Source organism: Hemibagrus wyckioides, linkage group LG15, assembly GCF_019097595.1.
Source record: "Hemibagrus wyckioides isolate EC202008001 linkage group LG15, SWU_Hwy_1.0, whole genome shotgun sequence".
NCBI classification, from domain to species: Eukaryota; Metazoa; Chordata; class Actinopteri; order Siluriformes; family Bagridae; genus Hemibagrus; species Hemibagrus wyckioides.
Window position 1 is genome coordinate 14,757,566 of NC_080724.1, and position 19,175 is coordinate 14,776,740.

General features: G+C 40.7%; 1 protein-coding gene across 1 annotated transcript in view; it reads right to left on the minus strand.

Annotated features, from left to right (window-relative positions):
- The window catches only part of LOC131365877 (PPARGC1 and ESRR induced regulator, muscle 1), a 33,161-nt gene extending 20,677 nt beyond the window's left edge, over positions 1-12,484 (minus strand). Inside the window, exons 1-2 of the mRNA XM_058409784.1 lie at positions 12,406-12,484; positions 10,983-11,180 (exon numbers count right to left, since the gene is read on the minus strand). Coding sequence (XP_058265767.1) covers positions 10,983-11,180; positions 12,406-12,484 — 277 coding nt within the window. The remainder of the gene's footprint in view (positions 1-10,982; positions 11,181-12,405) is intronic.
- Between the last annotated feature and the right edge of the window lie 6,691 nt (positions 12,485-19,175).

The window sequence follows — 19,175 nt, forward strand, 5'->3', positions numbered from 1 at the left end:
GGGCTATATAACACAATGTTCCTATGAAATTATTTAAAAAAATAAATCTGCCACTAAGAATTATTTTTTAATGAAGATTTCTAAAAATTGGTATGTAACCACAATTTCCTATAGGTTACAGCATAATGAAACATATGGAAAACTAAAGCTAATATTCAAGCAAAGCATGGGAACATTAGACATAAGTTAGCACATTCAGTAAAGAAATGATTTTTACCTACAAAACACATACATCTTGGTCCACATGGTCTTCGGTGTGCACCATAAGTAGTGTTGTTTTTTCCCCCACATTTTTTTGCTTCAGTTTTAATCAAACACGATCACAGTATTTCTACAAAATATTGTTGGCCCAGTAAAACTCTTGAGCAATGGGTGCAACCCACTCAAATACAGTGCAAGTACTACTCGCAATCCTTTCGCAGCTTTAAGAATTGTAAAGTACGTATGCTGAATTTGTTTTGATTGTGTACCCGACATGTGAGGACTGGATAGCAATGAATCAAGGTTGGAGTAAAATTCTTTACTTCCCTCTTTGCATGTTTCAGTTTTAATCAAACTACAGAGAGAATAGCACGCTGGGAAATACTTTACCCCTGGAGCCAGCTGGGTTAACATCAACGATGGGAACTTTGAAACTTCACTCTAGGTTCCTTTACATCTCCCCTAACTCCTACTGTGGTTAATATCAGAACAGAGACTGGGCAGGCCTTCAATGAGAGGTCAGTGTCTCTGCGACACACTGCCGGACTGCATTAAATTGTTTAATGCTTACTGTTAGGGTTGTGTTGCTGAGGTGAAGCTCTCAGAGGGGATGTGTGTTTGGAACTCTGTGAACTTTGATTAAAACACCCCCTCATGGGTATACGTGCTGATGTCTCTCAGATGGGGTGAAGAGCCGGATGCTCTTATTACTAACCATCAGCCTCCACAGCTCCTCTCACAATAGTCCACAGTGTTCCTGGCCCTGCTTATGAACACAACCGCGTGAGGTGACGTGTGCTTGGGGTTGTGCAGCGTGCTGCTTATTAGCATTAGCTTGTGGCTCAGGATAAAACCAGAGTTTGTTGGCTGTGTTCAATGGATGTAAGAATTCTAACCACTGTTGGTTAAAATCAAGCCTGGAATAATTGGATTACTTATAAATGGCAAAAAGGATCTGTTATATGCTTAATAATCTGATTGGGCACTTTGCATTTTAGCGGTCATAGTTCCTTGGTACAGTCAAAGGAACTATGACAGCTAAAATGCAAAGTGTGTAAAGTGTGTTCGACATCCAAATTAATCAACCTGATTCCACTCTTAGAGCTGAGACATAGTTTTGTTTTGTTTTTTAAATAGGCTAGTTAAAAGGTATATTACTGATCTTTTAATTAAATTAGTCTGACACACAGGAGATAATAACTGGAATAACACAGTCACACTGGCTTAATGTAAATAAATCAATTGCCTGTACATCATTTTTTAATTATCCCACAGTGCTATTGAATTCAGAAGGTGTGGATTATTTTTCTCTAGCAGCAAGACCGCGGTAACATAAATACATTTCTACATTAACGGCTCATTCATAGAGATTTTTTAAGTGGATGCTCCTCCCAAACTAAGGCTAATAGTAAACTGATTGTGTTGTCATTTAAAGAAAAAGCAAAATTTCTAACTGATATGGTGAAGGGTTTTTTAAGGAGACATTACTGGAAGTGAAGGAGTCACAGTTGTCAGCGCTTTGTAACAGTCATTATGTTTTCTGTAATGGGAGAGTCTGCAAAACTGTAAGTGATAAACAGTCCCTACTTTTGTTACTAATATTTAAAATATTTCAAATGTAATAAAATAAAAAAATGAATATAAAGTACTAGAAGGTTTAAAACATTTCCTATTAGTCAATCTTTTGATCAAAAAGGCATACAAGATTCACATTAGGGCTGTTTAATGACACAGAATCACAAATTTATTGTATTAAATGATTAAAATCATGTATTCACTCTACTCATATACCTGAAAGCAATTGTCATTAAAGTACTGTTGTAGTGCATTTTGACATGCTGAATAATCAGAAAAGACAGTTGATTTAAGTTATGTATATCCTCCCTACTGAGCTGCCCCTCTTCCTTTACCCCTGCTGTTTAGGATTCACTCTGAGAGCACCTCCCTCTTAGCAGTGGAGCAGGCAGAGGTGTGAAAGCCCTCATGTGCAGTCACAGGTGAGGAGCCCCCTCAGGCAACACTATACAAACACAGCACTCTCCCCATTCGGCCCCCTGTTAACATGGTCCTGCTGGCCATGTATGTTAATGTGACTTAACTAATGGCCTTGAGGGTCTTAGCTTGCACTCTCCACATGACCCCGGTGTCACCTTGCTTCAATCCACCCTGACACTAATTCACATCTGTGTGCTGTGTATATCTTTATCTCAGGCCTTGCTAAAAGAATAGGACGTGTTGTCCATTTTATTGAAGAGGGATGCGATTCTTTTGTTTTCCTCCCTGTCAGTGTCTTCACAACATGAAAGCCAGCGGTTTGTTAGTGTGCGTCTGAGTGTGGGTAAAGGCAGGGGGATGTAGTCAGACTGCACTTCCCCGCTGCTCTCTTCCTCCAGTCTGAAGTTATTTCAGAGCTTATTGACGTCTCACCCAGCTGTGCCACCAGGACTCTGCTAAATACCGACCCCGAGCCACAGGTTACAAGTCCAAATCCTGGTCATTAGAACCTTAATTGATTGTAATGTGGCCTTTGAGAAGAACTAGCCGCTCTACACATGCGAGTGCTCCTGTGGTCCCTTTGCTGTTGTCTGTATTGCACACCAGCAGGGTCTGAGGTTTGGCCACAATCGACCCTCTCAGACAGGATCATTAAAGCAGGGAATGGCGTCAAGCCTTTCATACAGCCTGCTTCTGTGGACCAGCTTGAGCCTAGGACAGTGGCCACTCTGCCGGCCCGGCAGGAGAGCCCCATCCTGGGCTGGGTATTGTTGGCTTCTCCCCTTGACTTGCTGCCTGCTGGTCTGGATGCAATGGTTTGGTTTGTATGCCAAGGCCTCAGACTAAAGCCTGCCTCACAGGGGTGCTGGGTCAATATTGGTTTTGAGAGCATGTGGAAAAATGTCAAAATGTTAAGTTGCATTCAGTTCCCCCAGTGCTGTTTGTTTCTGTAGTGAAAGGCCTAGTGGGCCATTAGTGTAAACAGCACTTTGTCTTACGCTCTGTCTTCAGTGGGAGGTGGCAGAACAAAACAGAGATTAAAGTCTGGCCTAAAAATGGCAAAACGGCAGGATTCACTGAGACATTAAATGGAAAAAGTCAGGATAAAGGAAACACGCTACATTCATCCGTTCTACCAAAGGGTTAGATGACCCCTATCTTTAGAACCAGCCTCTCGTTAAAGAAAAGGGGTTCTGTAATGGATGGAACAACACAAGCATTTGTGATGTGGTTGAATTTGAGTTGAGTTCGAAGTTAAGATTAGATAAGTTATTTCTAGGCAATGCAGCAACAACAAGCTTTCCATATGTTACTTCCGCTAGCAAACTTTCATCAGGGGCAGGTAACATATGAAGTAACATTAGAATGGAAAACTTTGATTTCCAAAACAATACATGCAGCAAATAACCAACAGACCCTTTTATTACCATGAAAATGAGTCAATCATTCAACTTTCTAGTGGAAATGGAGGTCATTGTGATAAAGCATCTGTTTTACTGCTGTACACCCCCACCAGCGCTGAAGCCTGTCCTTTCTCCTGGCAGGCCTGAGGGAATACTCGACTCTCCCCTCAATGACTTCAATTAACATTGAGCAGTAAAACTGCTCTCCACCCTCCGTCCCTCTCGCTCAGCTTTCACCAACTTCTACTTTTATCTGTCTGCTTCGCTGCCATTTATTGCTGAGGCGGCTTTTGTGTTGCAGCTATGAGACATTTCCTCTAAAGAAAGAGAAGGAGGTACATTTCGATGAGCTAGGAGAGTGAAATTTTGACTGCAGGGCAGGAAAACCCTGAGGAGGAAGTCTGGGATATTTATTGAGATGATACTTTAGATTTCTGGAGCTGTAACTGGTACATTAAAAGGAAAATAAATAACAGTGATTCCATTATATAATCATTCGGCCATGTCTATCATTACCTGAACCACTGAGCACATTGATATTTCTAACTAAACAGCGTATTTAGGTTAGACACTAATCATTCCTATTGTGATATTATGCTACATTAATGTATTAATGATGATGTTTCACTGATAATCTTTGGACTAGCACCTAAGCTAAATTGTAAAAGTTAAATTCTAACATTTTTTAACTGATCTCTTTATCAATGACAGTATACAGTAGTACAACAGCTGGAACGGCATGTATGTATATGAAGATAAGACAGTATTATAAAGAGCTGTTGTATTTCACTAAACTGCATCATGCGCTGAGAATCAATATTAGCTTGGAGCAAACGGGCTGTAAATGTATCTGTCCTCAAGGAAATCTAACAGAGACTGTATTCAAGACAAGCATCATAAAGCAAATACCTTCTTTGCTTTTACAGTCACTTTGTTCCAGACACATGTACACCCATGACAGGTTCTGGCATTAAGAATAAACAAAAGGTGGCTTAAACAAAGATAACATTTACTGACTCAGCTGCATGCCTCACAGTCTGCTAATGGGTTACTTAGCATGCTGTCACACCATTTATAATTATCGTGGCCTCTTCCACACATTGTTGTTATTTGTTTCACCTAGCTTAGACCAAGTCTGCCAAAGATTAGGCTTCCCACACTTAGGGTGTAAGCCATGCGCCTACAGCTGACACCTCTGTATAAACCAAGCAGTGAAACGATGCGGTGATGTTTGCTCAGTCCTGCCACTTCACAAGCAAATAACATTTACATGGGCAACAGCTCAGCTGAGGTCATGTCAGCGGAGCATGCTCTGCTCTCACAGTGTGTGTGTGGGCTAAAAGTTCACACACTGCACAACTTTGTACAGCGTGTATGGGAACTTATGAAGCCTGGCACATCAGTCAAAGGTTTGGGAAAATCTGCTGCCTGGAGCAAAAATACAAAAGAATAACACCGGTTAAAAATGGATTTAAGTAATGAATAAAACGCTATAGGGTATGCTGTTATAGAAAAATAATCAATGATTGAGTGGTGGGATTTGTAGTTAAATATGTTCATATAACAGAGCATCCTGAGGGGTTTTATTCCTCTTATAACACAACAATATCCCAACGATTATACAATTGATATATTTATTAACCATGGCACATGACAATTTTTATGCATTGAATTAACTATAAACAGTCGTTCAATTCATGGCAGCAATTTTTCATCAAACAATGTGTCATTTGTCAAAGCTTGTCATGTTACCTGCCTGGAGCCTGTCCTGGAGATTTTCCATTGGTGGAAAATTTTCTGCCTGTTACAAAGTGCTGACACTGCAGACTCATTAAAAAAATGTCTCTTTCTGGAAATTATGATGTTTTTTTCAGCATTATACAGCAACACATTTTAAGTTATTTATTTGGATAGTTTTATATACAAGTCTCTGTAAATTCAAATATTAGAGAATGAGCAAAAGCCTTGACCATCACTGCACACACACACACACACACAGTGTGAAAACCACAGAAAATCACAGAAAATCAGCCATTACTATGGAAACAATTACAAATTACAAATGGAAAGAGAGCATGTCAAATTTGGTTGTAACAGTTATAACTGCTATAGCTGTCATAGCTGTTGTTATAGACATTTAATCAACCTTCTAGCATGTTTTTCCTGCATTTACATTTCTTGACTTCTACTGGAGACATTTTGGCTTGACTTTCTTTGTATATTAAGTTGAGCTGAAGAAAACATAGGTTAAAGTCACTGTGGTTGAACTGAGCAGCAACAGTTTAAATCTTAGTTCCCTCATGAACGTGGCTAGACTGGACCTGACATGCCTCTGTCCTTCTGCGTAAGAAGACTTGAACCTGAAGCAATGTGTGGTCACTGTTTCAAAGGCGAGAACACCCAGACACTTGTCAGACTGGATTTTAAGTCACGTCATTCATATGAAGATCAAAGAGCAAAACCGGTATATGGGAATGAATGACAAACAGAGCATACATGGTCACTGTGAAAATAACGATGGATGCAGTCTGTTTGCACAGGTTAAGAAAAAGAAAATATTTCAGAATGGGCTTGACGCAGGTTCCAGGATCTTCTTTTGAACTAAGTGAACTAGTGAACCGTACTAAAGTAAAGAAAGGCAGCACTCAGGTGAAACAGTCTTCTACTGTTCGTCTGCTGAATGGTGACAAAAAGTGCAGGCCTAGGTGCACAGGTCTTCATAAGGGTTCCTCTTTTTTCACACAGAATGAGTCTAAGAACAAATACACGAGTTAGTCACCAAACCCTGTCCCCACTGACCAGGGTGGAAAGTGAGAGCACCTGTGAATGAAGGGTGTCTGGTCACACAGTCCTCTCCCTCAAGAGCAACCAAGGATCAATTCAGCCAATACGTATCCGTATTCTGCTCTCCAACAGGCAGCCCTCCTCTCTCTTCTCTCGCCTGGCTCCCTCCATCCGGACTCATTTCCATGTTGTTATTATCAACTGCCTGCAATGTAATCTGACCACTTTCATGGCACACACAAAAACAACATGAATCACAAGGCCTGCAGGCCATTGTGTGAGCCTATTTCCCATGAACCATGCACAAAAAGGTGAGAGAGGGGGGCCGCAAGAAACTAGGACCAGCTTCTACTGGTGCACAAGCAAACTACAAGCTTTACAATACTGACTTTAGTGTCTTTAGCAATGCCCTGATATATAGATAGGTTTACATCTGCCATCTGTGATAGATTTTTTTCTTTTTTTTTACATATTATATTTATTAACTGTCCAGTTTCTCACATCCTACACACCTACACTCACAGGACTGCTGTTGTGACCTGTCCACCTCAAAATTTGATGTGTGCATTATGATATGCTTTTCTGCTCATCATGGGAAGAGTAGCACATTCATGTTAACTCTAATAAGTCCAGACGTTGCCCCCTGACCTCTCTCATCATTCAGGCATTTCTGCTCGCATAACTGTTAAACAATATTGCCTAAAATGTTATTGATGCACATGTTGTCTGTGGTTTGTGTATTCAGTACTTATACATTTTCTGTCCAGCTGCATGATCATTTTTCTTGCACCCTACACCGCCCCAGCCAACCTGCCTCCCCCAAGTCCCACAATCACCAGGTAACCTTTGCTTCTGCTAGTATAAACACCTAATTTGGGAATATAACAAATAATCAAAGCATGAATTATCTAATAATGTAATAAGTTGTGGGCTTTGTGATTAATAAGTCAGATCTAGAGCTATAAGTTGTCAGAAATATACATTAATGTCCAGTAGTTTCTCCAGTTCTGAGACACATCACAACTTCTCCATCAATCTCGTAAAAATGCCAGACACCAACTGCAAACAAATGTCAAACAAAAAAATCTTAAAAAGATGCTAAAAAGGAAATAGGTTTAAATAAAGGGAATAACAGCCATGACAAAATACATATGCAAGAGGAAAAGGTTGAGAAAACAGTTTAGACTCAATAGAAGCCTCTGTTTTAAGTCTAGACAAAGAGCAATCCTATTAGGTTTACCATAATGTGTTAAAGTGTCATTTTAAAGTGCATAGTGTGGTGTATAGGGCACTGGACTGAGACATTACGAGTCAGGATAGAGTCATTTCAGTTAAATGAAAGGGAGTGATTTTCACACTTTGGTGTTATGCTATTTGCTCCTTGTCCTCCAACCCTATTCAAAGATGACAACACAGTGAGATGGGAAACACAGCAAGACTTTCTTCCTGAATAATGTCTGAACAGGTTTTAAGCTTTGACTCAAGGCTGCCTATATGTGAAATATTCTAAAATGTTTCTGAAAAAAAAATCTTATATGTATACAGTAGGTAGTCCATTAAGGAAAAGCAGCTTTGAGAAAAAGAGAGGATGCTGTCAAGTAAAATCAAGTCAAGTCAGTTCAAGAAGCTTTTCTTTTCATTTCAGCCATATACAGCTGAGCCGGTGTAGTGAAATGAAACAATGTTCTTCCAGATCCATGGTGCTACAAGGAACACAGAGCTACATAAAACAACACAGAACTATGTACATTAACACAGTTCCACATCAATCTGAAGCTGTGTTTAAAAAAATGTCAACAAGGCCAAAAGTAATTTAAGAAAGATATCATTTTTATTCAACCAGTCATGTATTTCAGGGACCCCTGAGCAGACAGGAGGTTTCTAGGACCAGCTCCTTTTAGTAGAAGTGATCCTGCTTATGCAAAAGCAATGTGCTCTGTGATCTGAGGGGGGCAGTCTTGGTTCTATACTAAACAAACTGCAGGGCTGACAAAGACAGCAAAGCAACAAGAACTTTTATTTTTTTTATGCTTGAAACAATTATATGCCTTTTATGATTAATATATGATATATTATCCTGAAAATGGACAATGTTTTACAGATAGATGTTTTGATTGTGAGGAATGAATCTACACTGTATGGAAGAAATGAATAGGTGTTATAATACATACAATAACAGGTAAATATTCTTTTAATATTTGTCAATGAACTTAATAAATCCTAAGTTAATACGTTGTTTTTGTATTACCAGAGTGAATGTTTCATATCACGTATAGTGTAGAAGTATGTGGTTTGGCCCCAGGTGCACTCTGGTTGACACAGACAGAGTTAACAATGAAACCACTCATATGGGAATAAAGGAAGGAGGAAAAGTTCCCACACTTTGGCTCTGTTTTGTTTCTCTCGCCCCATTCTCTCTTTTCTGAATGGTGCCATGATGGGCTGATGTAAAGCTGTATGCCATGAAGGGGGGAAAAAAATAAGGAGGAAGCAAACAAGAGCGAAGGAGAAAAAAAAATTGAGAAGAGAAGAAAGAGTAAATGAACACACTTGACTTCTGTAACTCACCTGTCAGTGAGAGGTTTTGTTTTGTATTCATTAGGCAAGCAGGTTACTGGCCCCTCCCTGGGCCTGTGCGAAGTTCCCAGGTAAGACTGTGTAAAGGAGCGTAGCGGAGAGAGAGAGGGGAGGAGAGTTCCCACCACCTTCGCCTGCTGTTCTCACAGCAGTTCATTGGTCAGATCTTGCCTCATCACTGTAACATGACTCTTCCTGGCAGTGTAAGCAGGTGTCTGGAGCCTGAAGACAAGAGGAACAACATACACGGGTGTGGGTGTATGCATGTGTATGCACGTGTGTGTGTGTGTGTGTGAGGTGCATTTCGGCTTTTTATTTGTTAATAAACACACTAGCCTGTGTATGCCTTTGTCCACTGAGGTGAGCTCACGGATGAGTAAAAAAGTAATTTTCTATCTGTGCCACCTGGCACTGTGATGGATTACCTAAACCCTCCCCCTTCTCCTTTCTTTGAAAGACAATTTGAAATGAAGTATAAATAAACTCTATAAACCACAAGGAAACATTGTAGCATCTGTTTCATTAGACTGTCAGACGCAAAAGCCGGTTTCATTGAGCAGTTGGCAGAGTGACTGTTCTCTAACTTGTTTGACGAAACATTGAGCTCTGACGTTGCCGTCATTCTGCCCGAGGCCATCAGATACTGCATGACTGACTTCCTTCTCTGGGTTTCGACTAGATTCCCGTGTTTGGCACACTCACAAAGCAACACCTGGGGATTACAACCATTCGCGTTGCTCAATTGTTAAATGAAGCGCTGAGCAAATATTTAATCCTTCATTTTAAACTTTGATGTTTGAAAATTGTCTTTATATTTAACATAAGAAATTGCTGGTCTGTCTCAGTTGCAATACATACATATATATATTTAGGCACCATTTTACTTTAGGACAATTTTATAATATTTTCAATTTTGGAGCCCACGTTCATATTGCTGGAAGGACTTTCGAGATTTTTTTAATTGCCCTGACTGAACAGAGCATTATGTTTCAACAGTTATTCAAATTGCTCAGACCTGAATTAATGTTGACAACGTGCACAGACACATAAAGTCTCCCTTTCACACACACAGACTCATTAAACCTGGGAGGGGTTGCAAGCACTTGTTGCAGTATAGCGTCTGTTGGTATCTAAAGAGCTCTAGCAGCACTCAGTGTCACCCACGGTGTCCCCACCACACCCATGTGACTACACGCCCCACACAGCACAATGCACAGGGCTATTAACGTAATGATGGGGAGCAGACGCCGAGTGCATTCAGCCTGCGGATAATAACTCCATAACATGAGCTCAGCTGGGATGTGGGCATTGTTGTTTGAGTGGATTAGAAATGGTTAGATGTATTATCACAGAGCAGTGAGCACTTCAGTTTGTCCTTGATCACAAGAGCATGTTGGGTGTAGGTCCACTGAATAGCTACATTTTTCGATTAGTGTTGGCCTGTATTGAATTATGCATATTAATATATGTAGAATGTTTTGTTTGAATATATGAATATACCGTACCTCTGTCGCTGTCTGCATAGGAATAGTCGACTGGTATAGAATGTATGTAAGAGAAGGCATGTTTTAAATCTTGGTGGGGACCAAATGTCTCTACTAGTATATGAATATATGACAGGTTTAACCATGTGGGGACATTTGCCAGTTTTGTATTTTTTAGAAAAAGGTAAGAAAACTGTTTTTAGATTTTATTAAAAAGAAAAGAGCAGAAAGATTTCCTTTTGTTTACTAAGTTTAAGAGAGATAAGCTAGATGCTTAAATTTAAGTGTAAGCATAACATTAATTAACTGCTTAAATAATTTTGTCAATTGATAGTCAAATGTGTGTATGTGTGTGTACGTGTGTGTGTACGTGTGTGTGTGTGCCTGAGTGCGTGTGGCCGCCCCAGGCATCCTCGTCAGATTGTTAAAGTGTGTCAGTGTGGAAGGGAGGCGGCAGGCCCTGTATACTTCCCAGAGCAAGCATGCATGTGCGTACAAGTGTGTGCGCGCATATGTGTGTGTGTGTGTGTGTGTATACAAGCGCTCGCGCTGCTGACGGGACCTGTCACTATCAGGCTCACACATCTCTGGCACTGGCTGTGTTGACACTCTGCCCGAGGGGGAAGGATCCGGCAGAGGTTGAGGAGAGCAGCGGTTTCCCACGCCTGCTGCTCGACTGCCTCAGCCGTGCCTCTGCATTCCTGGGCTGCCAGGGCTCCGTAAATGTTTGGACAGCCTTGAGCAAATAACACACCTTGAAAGGCAGAAGTACGAGCTCTCTTTGGTTCTCTCTTTCACACACACATGCACATGCGTCCTTGCTCACATTCACAACCCTCCCCACTCTTTACCAACCACCTGACCACAAGTTCTGCCTCCTGCCTTCTTAAAACTGTCATGTTAAAGATATGACATGCAAGCATGAGATTGGCACATGGGTGCATGTACACATGGCTACATATTCTCTTAAAGTACACACACACACCCACACTCAACACACACACACACACAGTAAATGTCATTTTGCAATTTATTATTGTAAAATAGAGAGGGCATGGTGGCTTAGTGGTTAAGATGTTTGCCTCGCACATCTGGGGTCAGGGGCATGATTCTCACCCTCTGTCATGTGCTTGCTGAGTTTGCATGTTCTCCCCCATGCTTTGGGGGTTTCCTCCAGGCACTCTGGTTTCCTCCACCAGTTCAAAGAAGTGTGTTGTGGGATTCGTGGCATCTCTAAACTGTGTGAATGTGTGCAATTCTGCCTTGCGATGGGTTGACATCCTATCTAGGGTGTCCCCTATCTGCTACAGAAAATGGATGGATAGTATTGTTTCACATTTGATTTTGAAGCTGAGTGATGATAAATATTTTTCATAAATCAGGACAATTTAGCAGTGTTTGATTATCATACCAATGATGTACCACCACTTTACCTCTTTTTTTTTAGATAAACATGGTTTAGGATGAACTTCCCACGACCTAGAGAAGAGATTACTGAAACTTTATTCTGGACAAGATTACTGAAACTTTATTCAAGAACTAGAGAACAGAACATGAGATCATTTCCTATTAAATAATGTCTGGAATTGTTTTAAAGTTACAGTGATACAGAGAATAGAGCAATCATTCACTATCAAATTGTTTAAGTTGTTATAATTATTATAGCTATATTATAGTTTTTATTGTATTGTAATTAGTTGCTATCTGGGAAGGTGCTCGACAATGGTCTTACAGGATTAACTTACAGAAGTGAATACATGTGATGGGTCCTGGATTCGGTCCTGAGCTTCGGTCCAATGTTCTCCCTGTATCTAATTGGATTCCTCTGTGTACTGTTTCCTCTGGATGCCTTATGATATACTGACATCTCATCCAGGTTGAATTCTTTTGCTTTAACCCCACTTTTACAGACCCCTGAGCAGGATAAGTGAGTGAGTATTTATGTTAGCAGCCACAGTTACACTTGCAGTTAAAGAAGTCCTGCATGCCAGTGTGATGTGGCACACTCTGCACCCAGATATCCACGGTTTGTTTAGTCATGCTGAGGTGTTTATTATAATTTCTTGCTTGTCTTGTGCTTTTTGTTGATGAATTGTGACTGAATAGCCACTGTGTGGTCATAAAAGAAACTGGAATCTAGTTATTACTAAGCTAGTATATTTACACATGACTTAAACTAAAACTTTAATAATAATAATAATAATAATAATAATAATAATAATAATAATAATAATAATAATAATTAGAAAATATTTGAACAAAGCAAAATTTGAGCTTTAGGATATTTATTTATATTATATTTTTATAGAACTAATCTTTCACAAAATTTTGACCTACAGGAGAAATGACGTTCACAGAGAAAGTGTGCAAGGACACGTGAAAAGTAAAGACGGGTGTGTGCAGCTGTAAATCCAGTTTAGCCGCTGGGCAGTAAGCCGTGTGTGTTATTAGAGAAGGTGGATGTACAGAAGAACAGAGGAGCTCACCGGCATGATGACGGACGTGCAAGCCCGAGCTCGCGCACAGTAGAGAGCGTGCTGAGCACGTGGCCGCGCGCGCGTCTGGCTTTGTGGCGCGCGCAGAGCAAAACGTGCGTGAGCGAGACCAGGCAGGTAGCAGCTGGGATAACACTTTTTTTCCCTTCTTCTTCTTCTTCTTCTTCTTCTTCTTCAGGAAAACAGAATATTCTGTTGCGCTTGATATACAACTGTATTTTGTAAACGAATAGTTAACACATGGATTTTTCCTTTTCATTTGCAGCTGGTTGAATGCAAGATATAAAACACCTGGATTATGTTGGTTTGATTTTTTTTCTTATTGGATTGGTCTAAATTTTATAATGCATTTTAAGAAACCACACACACACACACACACATACACACACTAAAACCTTTAGATTCTTTCCATAAACAAAGTGGTAAAAGAATTATTATTATTATTATTATTATTATTATTATTATTATTATACATTGATCGTAGTTTAGCACTGAGTAAAAACACAGCTCTGTTTTCATTGCACGGCAGCCTCAGGCTGCATATTTCTGTAATTGGCCTTTTTTGCTCAACAGTTGTGCAGCTGTGCTCACATTCGCCTGTCACCCCCCTGTTTCTCACGGTGCCTCCGCCAGCACCACTTCGGCCCATGGGCCTCAGCCAAGACTCAGGTCTGGGCTTATGTGTATGTGTGTGTTTTATTTTGTGAGACTCAGCGCCTTGGGAACACACTAAAAGAAGAAGTGGCTTTTCTAAGAAAGATTGGTAAGTGCAAGCTAAGTGTGGGGCTGAAGCAAGGTCAGCCTTCACACCATATAGCTCTCTTTATTAAATCTCCTTTTGACTGTTAACACCAAACTGAATCCCTAGTGAGAGCAGTGTATGGAGGAAGAAATATGAGTGTGTTAAGTGCAACATGCACTCCTAAATAACTGGTTGCACAGTATAATATGCACTATTTATGTTCCCCCATCTAACTTGATACACTATATTGCCAAAAGTATTCGCTCACCTGCCTTGACTCGCATATGAACTTAAGTGACATCCCATTCCTAATCCATAGGGTTCAATATGACATCGGTCCACCCTTTCCAGCTATAACAGCTTCAACTCTTCTGGGAAGGCTGTCCACAAGGTTTAGGAGTGTGTTTATGGGAATTTTTGACCATTCTTCCAGAAGCGCATTTGTGAGGTCACACACTGATGTTGGACGAGAAGGCCTGGCTCTCAGTCTCCGCTCTAATTCATCCCAAAGGTGTTCTATCGGGTTGAGGTCAGGACTCTGTGCAGGCCAGTCAAGTTCATCCACACCAGACTCTGTCATCCATGTCTTTATGGACCTTGCTTTGTGCACTGGTGCACAGTCATGTTGGAAGAGGAAGGGGCCAGCTCCAAACTGTTCCCACAAAGTTGGGAGCATGGAATTGTCCAAAATGTCTTGGTATGCTGAAGCATTCAGAGTTCCTTTCACTGGAACTAAGGGGCCAAGCCCAGCTCCTGAAAAACAACCCCACACCATAATCCCCCCTCCACCAAACTTTACACTTGGCACAATGCAGTCAGACAAGTACCGTTCTCCTGGCAACCGCCAAACCCAGACTCGTCCATCAGATTGCCAGATGGAGAAGAGCGATTCGTCACTCCAGAGAACGCGTCTCCACTGCTCTAGAGTCCAGTGGCAGCGTGCTTTACACCACTGCATCCGACGCTTTGCATTGCACTTGGTGATGTATGGCTTGGATGCAGCTGCTCGGCCATGGAAACCCATTCCATGAAGCTCTCTGTGCACTGTTCTTGAGCTAATCTGAAGGCCACATGAAGTTTGGAGGTCTGTAGCGATTGACTCTGCAGAAAGTTGGCGACCTCTTCGCACTATGCGCCTCAGCATCCGCTGACCCCGCTCCGTCAGTTTACGTGGCCTACCACTTCGTGGCTGAGTTGCTGTCGTTCCCAAACACTCCCACGTTCTTATAATACAGCTGACAGTTGACTGTGGAATATTTAGGAGCGAGGAAATTTCACGACTGGATTTGTTGCACAGGTGGCATCCTATCACAGTTCCACGCTGGAATTCACTGAGCTCCTGAGAGCGACCCATTCTTTCACAAATGTTTGTAAAAACAGTCTGCATGCCTAGGTGCTTGATTTTATACACCTGTGGCCATGGAAGTGATTGGAACATCTGATTCTGATTATTTGGATGGGTGAGCGAATACTTTTGGCAATATAGTGTAAATATACACATTTAACCTTCAACATCTAAATATTTGTTTTGCTATGCTTTAATAATGAGCAGTAATGACACTAGTGAAACTCTAACAATAATAGATACAATATCCAGAACAGCAATCAGCATTAAGAGCTTTGCCTCAGTTGTGTGATGTTAGACCAGCCTTGAAAGCCTACACTGTGAAACCGCATGTGTTGCAGTTTGCATTCAGTGCTTTCTAACGAGCTGTCAATACAGCCTGTTGAAATAAGACAAAGTGCAGAGGGACTCCAGGCCTAGACATGATGCAAAGAGCGTGTAGACAGCCTGAGCTGGGGAGAGGTCAGGGTGTTTCCCTGAGACTACGTCCCAGCATCAGACCAGAATCAGCTGTCCTCCCGGAAACCCAGGTCCAGCTGCTGCCCATTATTGCTGGAATGCATCCATGGGCTGGATACCAGGGAGTGTGATAGCACATTAATAATGTGGCAGTGACCACCGGCCTCGGCCACTTGTGAGTTATTAACATTGCTCACAAGGTCCTTCCCATGACACCACCACATGCACAAACACACAGCGCCACCATCACCACCACGCCTCTTGTTGGCAGCTGCTGCTGAACCCTGTGCTTCCCAGATTTTTGCAGCAACTTGCAGACAGTTACAGAAGGTGTCAACAGCATACATTTATCATGAATTGGGTGGGGAAGAGCATGTGTCCTAAAATTGCCCTTCTCTTTAGAGATGATTATAGATGACATGAGCCTGGCTGCATTGCAGTGTTGAAAGTAAATCTGCATTGGTCATGGCTATCAAAAGTGGTACTAAGGTCACAGATATTTAAAATGAAGGCATCTACACTGCAGACTTGAAGGTAAACTACACCCTGATTGATTGCATGTTACTCTTTATATTTAACATATAATCTTCAGTAGCAGGCGAGTTTAATGGTGTAACAAAATTCTGATATAATTTTTTAGTCTTCCATAGACTTTTACTTTGAGTCTATTTTAACTTCAGTTAATAGTTTCCCGCATTACCCACAGTGCCATTTGACTACCTAGTCATAATGGAAATGATAAATTTGCTGCGTTAGAATTAACAGTGAACTGTTACCAGTGAACAGTGTGATCCTTGTCATTTTTTCCCCATACTGATGCTTGAGGTGAACATTACCTGAAGCTACTGGCCAGTACCCGCATGACTTTATGCATTGCTCTGCCATCACACAATTGCCTGATTAGATAATTGCATGAATGAATAAGTGTAAAGGCATTTTTAATAAATTGAGCACTGAGTGTGTTTGTTTCATGGTGGAATTTTTATGTTTTTTTCTCTACTACTGTACAAGAAACACTGTATGTGTAATGTCTTATAAATTGCAAATAAATGTGCAAAAAATATTGTAAAAAATATAAAAATAGAATGGTACTCTGAAAAGTCCATACTCACTGATGCTAGATGTTATTATTGAGACAGAAGGCAAAGGGCTTGGTTAATCCTATATGTGCAACAAGCTACTAACAATGTCTAACAAGCACTGACCACTGCAGATTCGTGTACGGAGCAATGCCCCTAAGTACCCTCTGCCAAAGTGCACCTGGGCAGGGGCATGCCATTTAACCTAATGATAGATTAAAAAAAATAGATAATCCAGTGGCCCCTTAAAAACATTTGAAACTTGCTTCTTAATTACACAGAATGAACAATTAAAATGCTCAGTGCAGTAATTGGGTTCCTTCTTTGATGCTTCTATAGATCCCATTGAATGCAGCAATCGAGTCAAACAAAAGCCTGTGTATTCACTGACCCACAACATTCCTCTAATTGCTGCAGTATGGTAAAGTACAGCTGGGTTCCACCTCCTCTACCAGCATCTACACACTTCATATGTAGCCAAATTAGTTGCTTTTCAAAGCATGTCTTTCCAGGAACACAGGAAGCTCCTCTGAGAACTATCAGTGATCATGGAATCTATTTCCAGTCACAATGAAAAGAGAAGCAGAGTTTTGCAGCAAAGTTTAAGCAAAATTCAGTAAAAACTCTCAAATCTCTTTTCAAATCTACTTATAAAAGTGTAGCATTTTTATTTAAGTAAAAAAACATTTAAAGTCAGTTTTATGATGATCTGTTCAGCCCATCTTGATGCACAATAGAATGATGAACGTTATACATTTGGCCAAATTCTATCCTGACCATGCATTTTAATGTACATTATATTTCCATTATAGTAATGAGGAATGGGCATTATGAAAAAATAAGTAGTTACATAAATAAATGGTACAACAGAAATTTTCTACACAAATAAACGTGGGATTTAAACCCTTATATACAGAAACTACATGAAACAATCAATAAAATGAGATTATATTAAAAGATTAAATTTATCCGAAAAGGTTGTGGCTGAAAGTAGTGCCAGTAGAGTTTCACAATATATACAGTAATTGCTGCATAATAATATTTATCTACCAAAATTGAATATCAATAAAGACAGGTCAATTTTTGCAATTTTTTGCGCAGTATATCTAAAGTTAGATGTTCTCTGTTTGCTTCCAACTGGTCATTTACCATCATTACAAATGTAAATGGAGTATCCAACTGAAATTCAAATGAATAATTCAACTGACATGTTTTATCTTGCATCTACAAGCTTGGATGTAGTTCTGCACACACACACACACACACACACACACATGCATGCTTGCTCTGAGAGAACAGACTAGCCCCACGTGCATCAGCGGTGTGGTGTCTGTGAATAGGAAAGCTCAGTTGAAAAGCATTTGTAGGCAGACAAGTGGAGCAAATGTGCTGGTGTGTGAAGGAGGCCGAGAGGCCTGGCTGAATGTGGCTCTGCCAAGCCTCTCTCAGAGGCCACACTCGGCCCTTTCAGAGCCATCCCAGTCGCCTCTAATCTCTGACCCCATCAATAAGATGTATTCAGACTCCATCAAACAGCCTGGCTGCTGTGCAGGCGGGCAGTAACCGCTGGGGGAGAACCATGGGAAACACTCCTTTAATTGTCCCCCGACCTTTTTAAAGAATATTAAGCTGCATTAGTTGTCTATGAGCCTTTCTTTCCTGGCCTTTCTTCTGGAGAGGGCTACAGCAGCCCACTCAGCCAACAGGCCATTAAACGTGACAGGTCTTTGTGGAAAGAGGGGAAACACACGGCAGAAATGAGGCTGTGCTCTAGTGTGTGAGGAGATCAACGTGGGGCTCTGTTTTACATCAACACACTGAGGACACATTGATCAGTTGGCATTATAACCTTCTTGGATCCTATCCCCAGCACAGACTCCCCGGTTAGCATCCTAGAACAACCCACTGCAAAACCTAATTGCTGTATGAATGCAAATCTTTCCATGCCATCATCTACTGAATGTAAAACCTTACAATAAATCTTGAGTATGGTGGAGCAGCATGAGTTTTGAGTGAAGATGATAACAAACAAAAGTAATTTTATTCAGAATAGTAAGTCCAGACTAGCGTAATGTCAGAGTAATTCCTGGCTTAATTCCTTTTCAGCAGAGCTACAACCAGATCTGAGAAGGGATTAACCTTTTTTTCATTTTCCAACTTTTGAATGACCTAAGAGTATTTCCACTTGGCTTTGGTTTAATGCTGCGCTCGACTTAACTCGGAAGTGGAAAGTCGGTGATCAGAATTATTTTTGACCTCAGGACCTACAAAAAAAAGCTACAAATTTGTTCGAAAAGCATGCACATTTCCACAAAAACTTGTCTTTTGTTTGCTCCACCAATACCAACACCAATACCAGCTAATGCTATATATGCTAGCAATACTAGCTAATGATAGTAATTTAAGAGATCTTTTATGATTTATTTACCTTAACACAAAAATGTATGGTCAATTTTAAAGATTGAAGCAATTAATGTCTTTTTTGTTGATTGATTATAGGAAATATAATTCTACTTAAAAGTAGGGAAGAACTTCTTTTAAAATTGACGTTATGAGCTGTCTCTTGATACCATGGCATGGGCTGAACTTGGGTTTGCAGACCACTTGACTT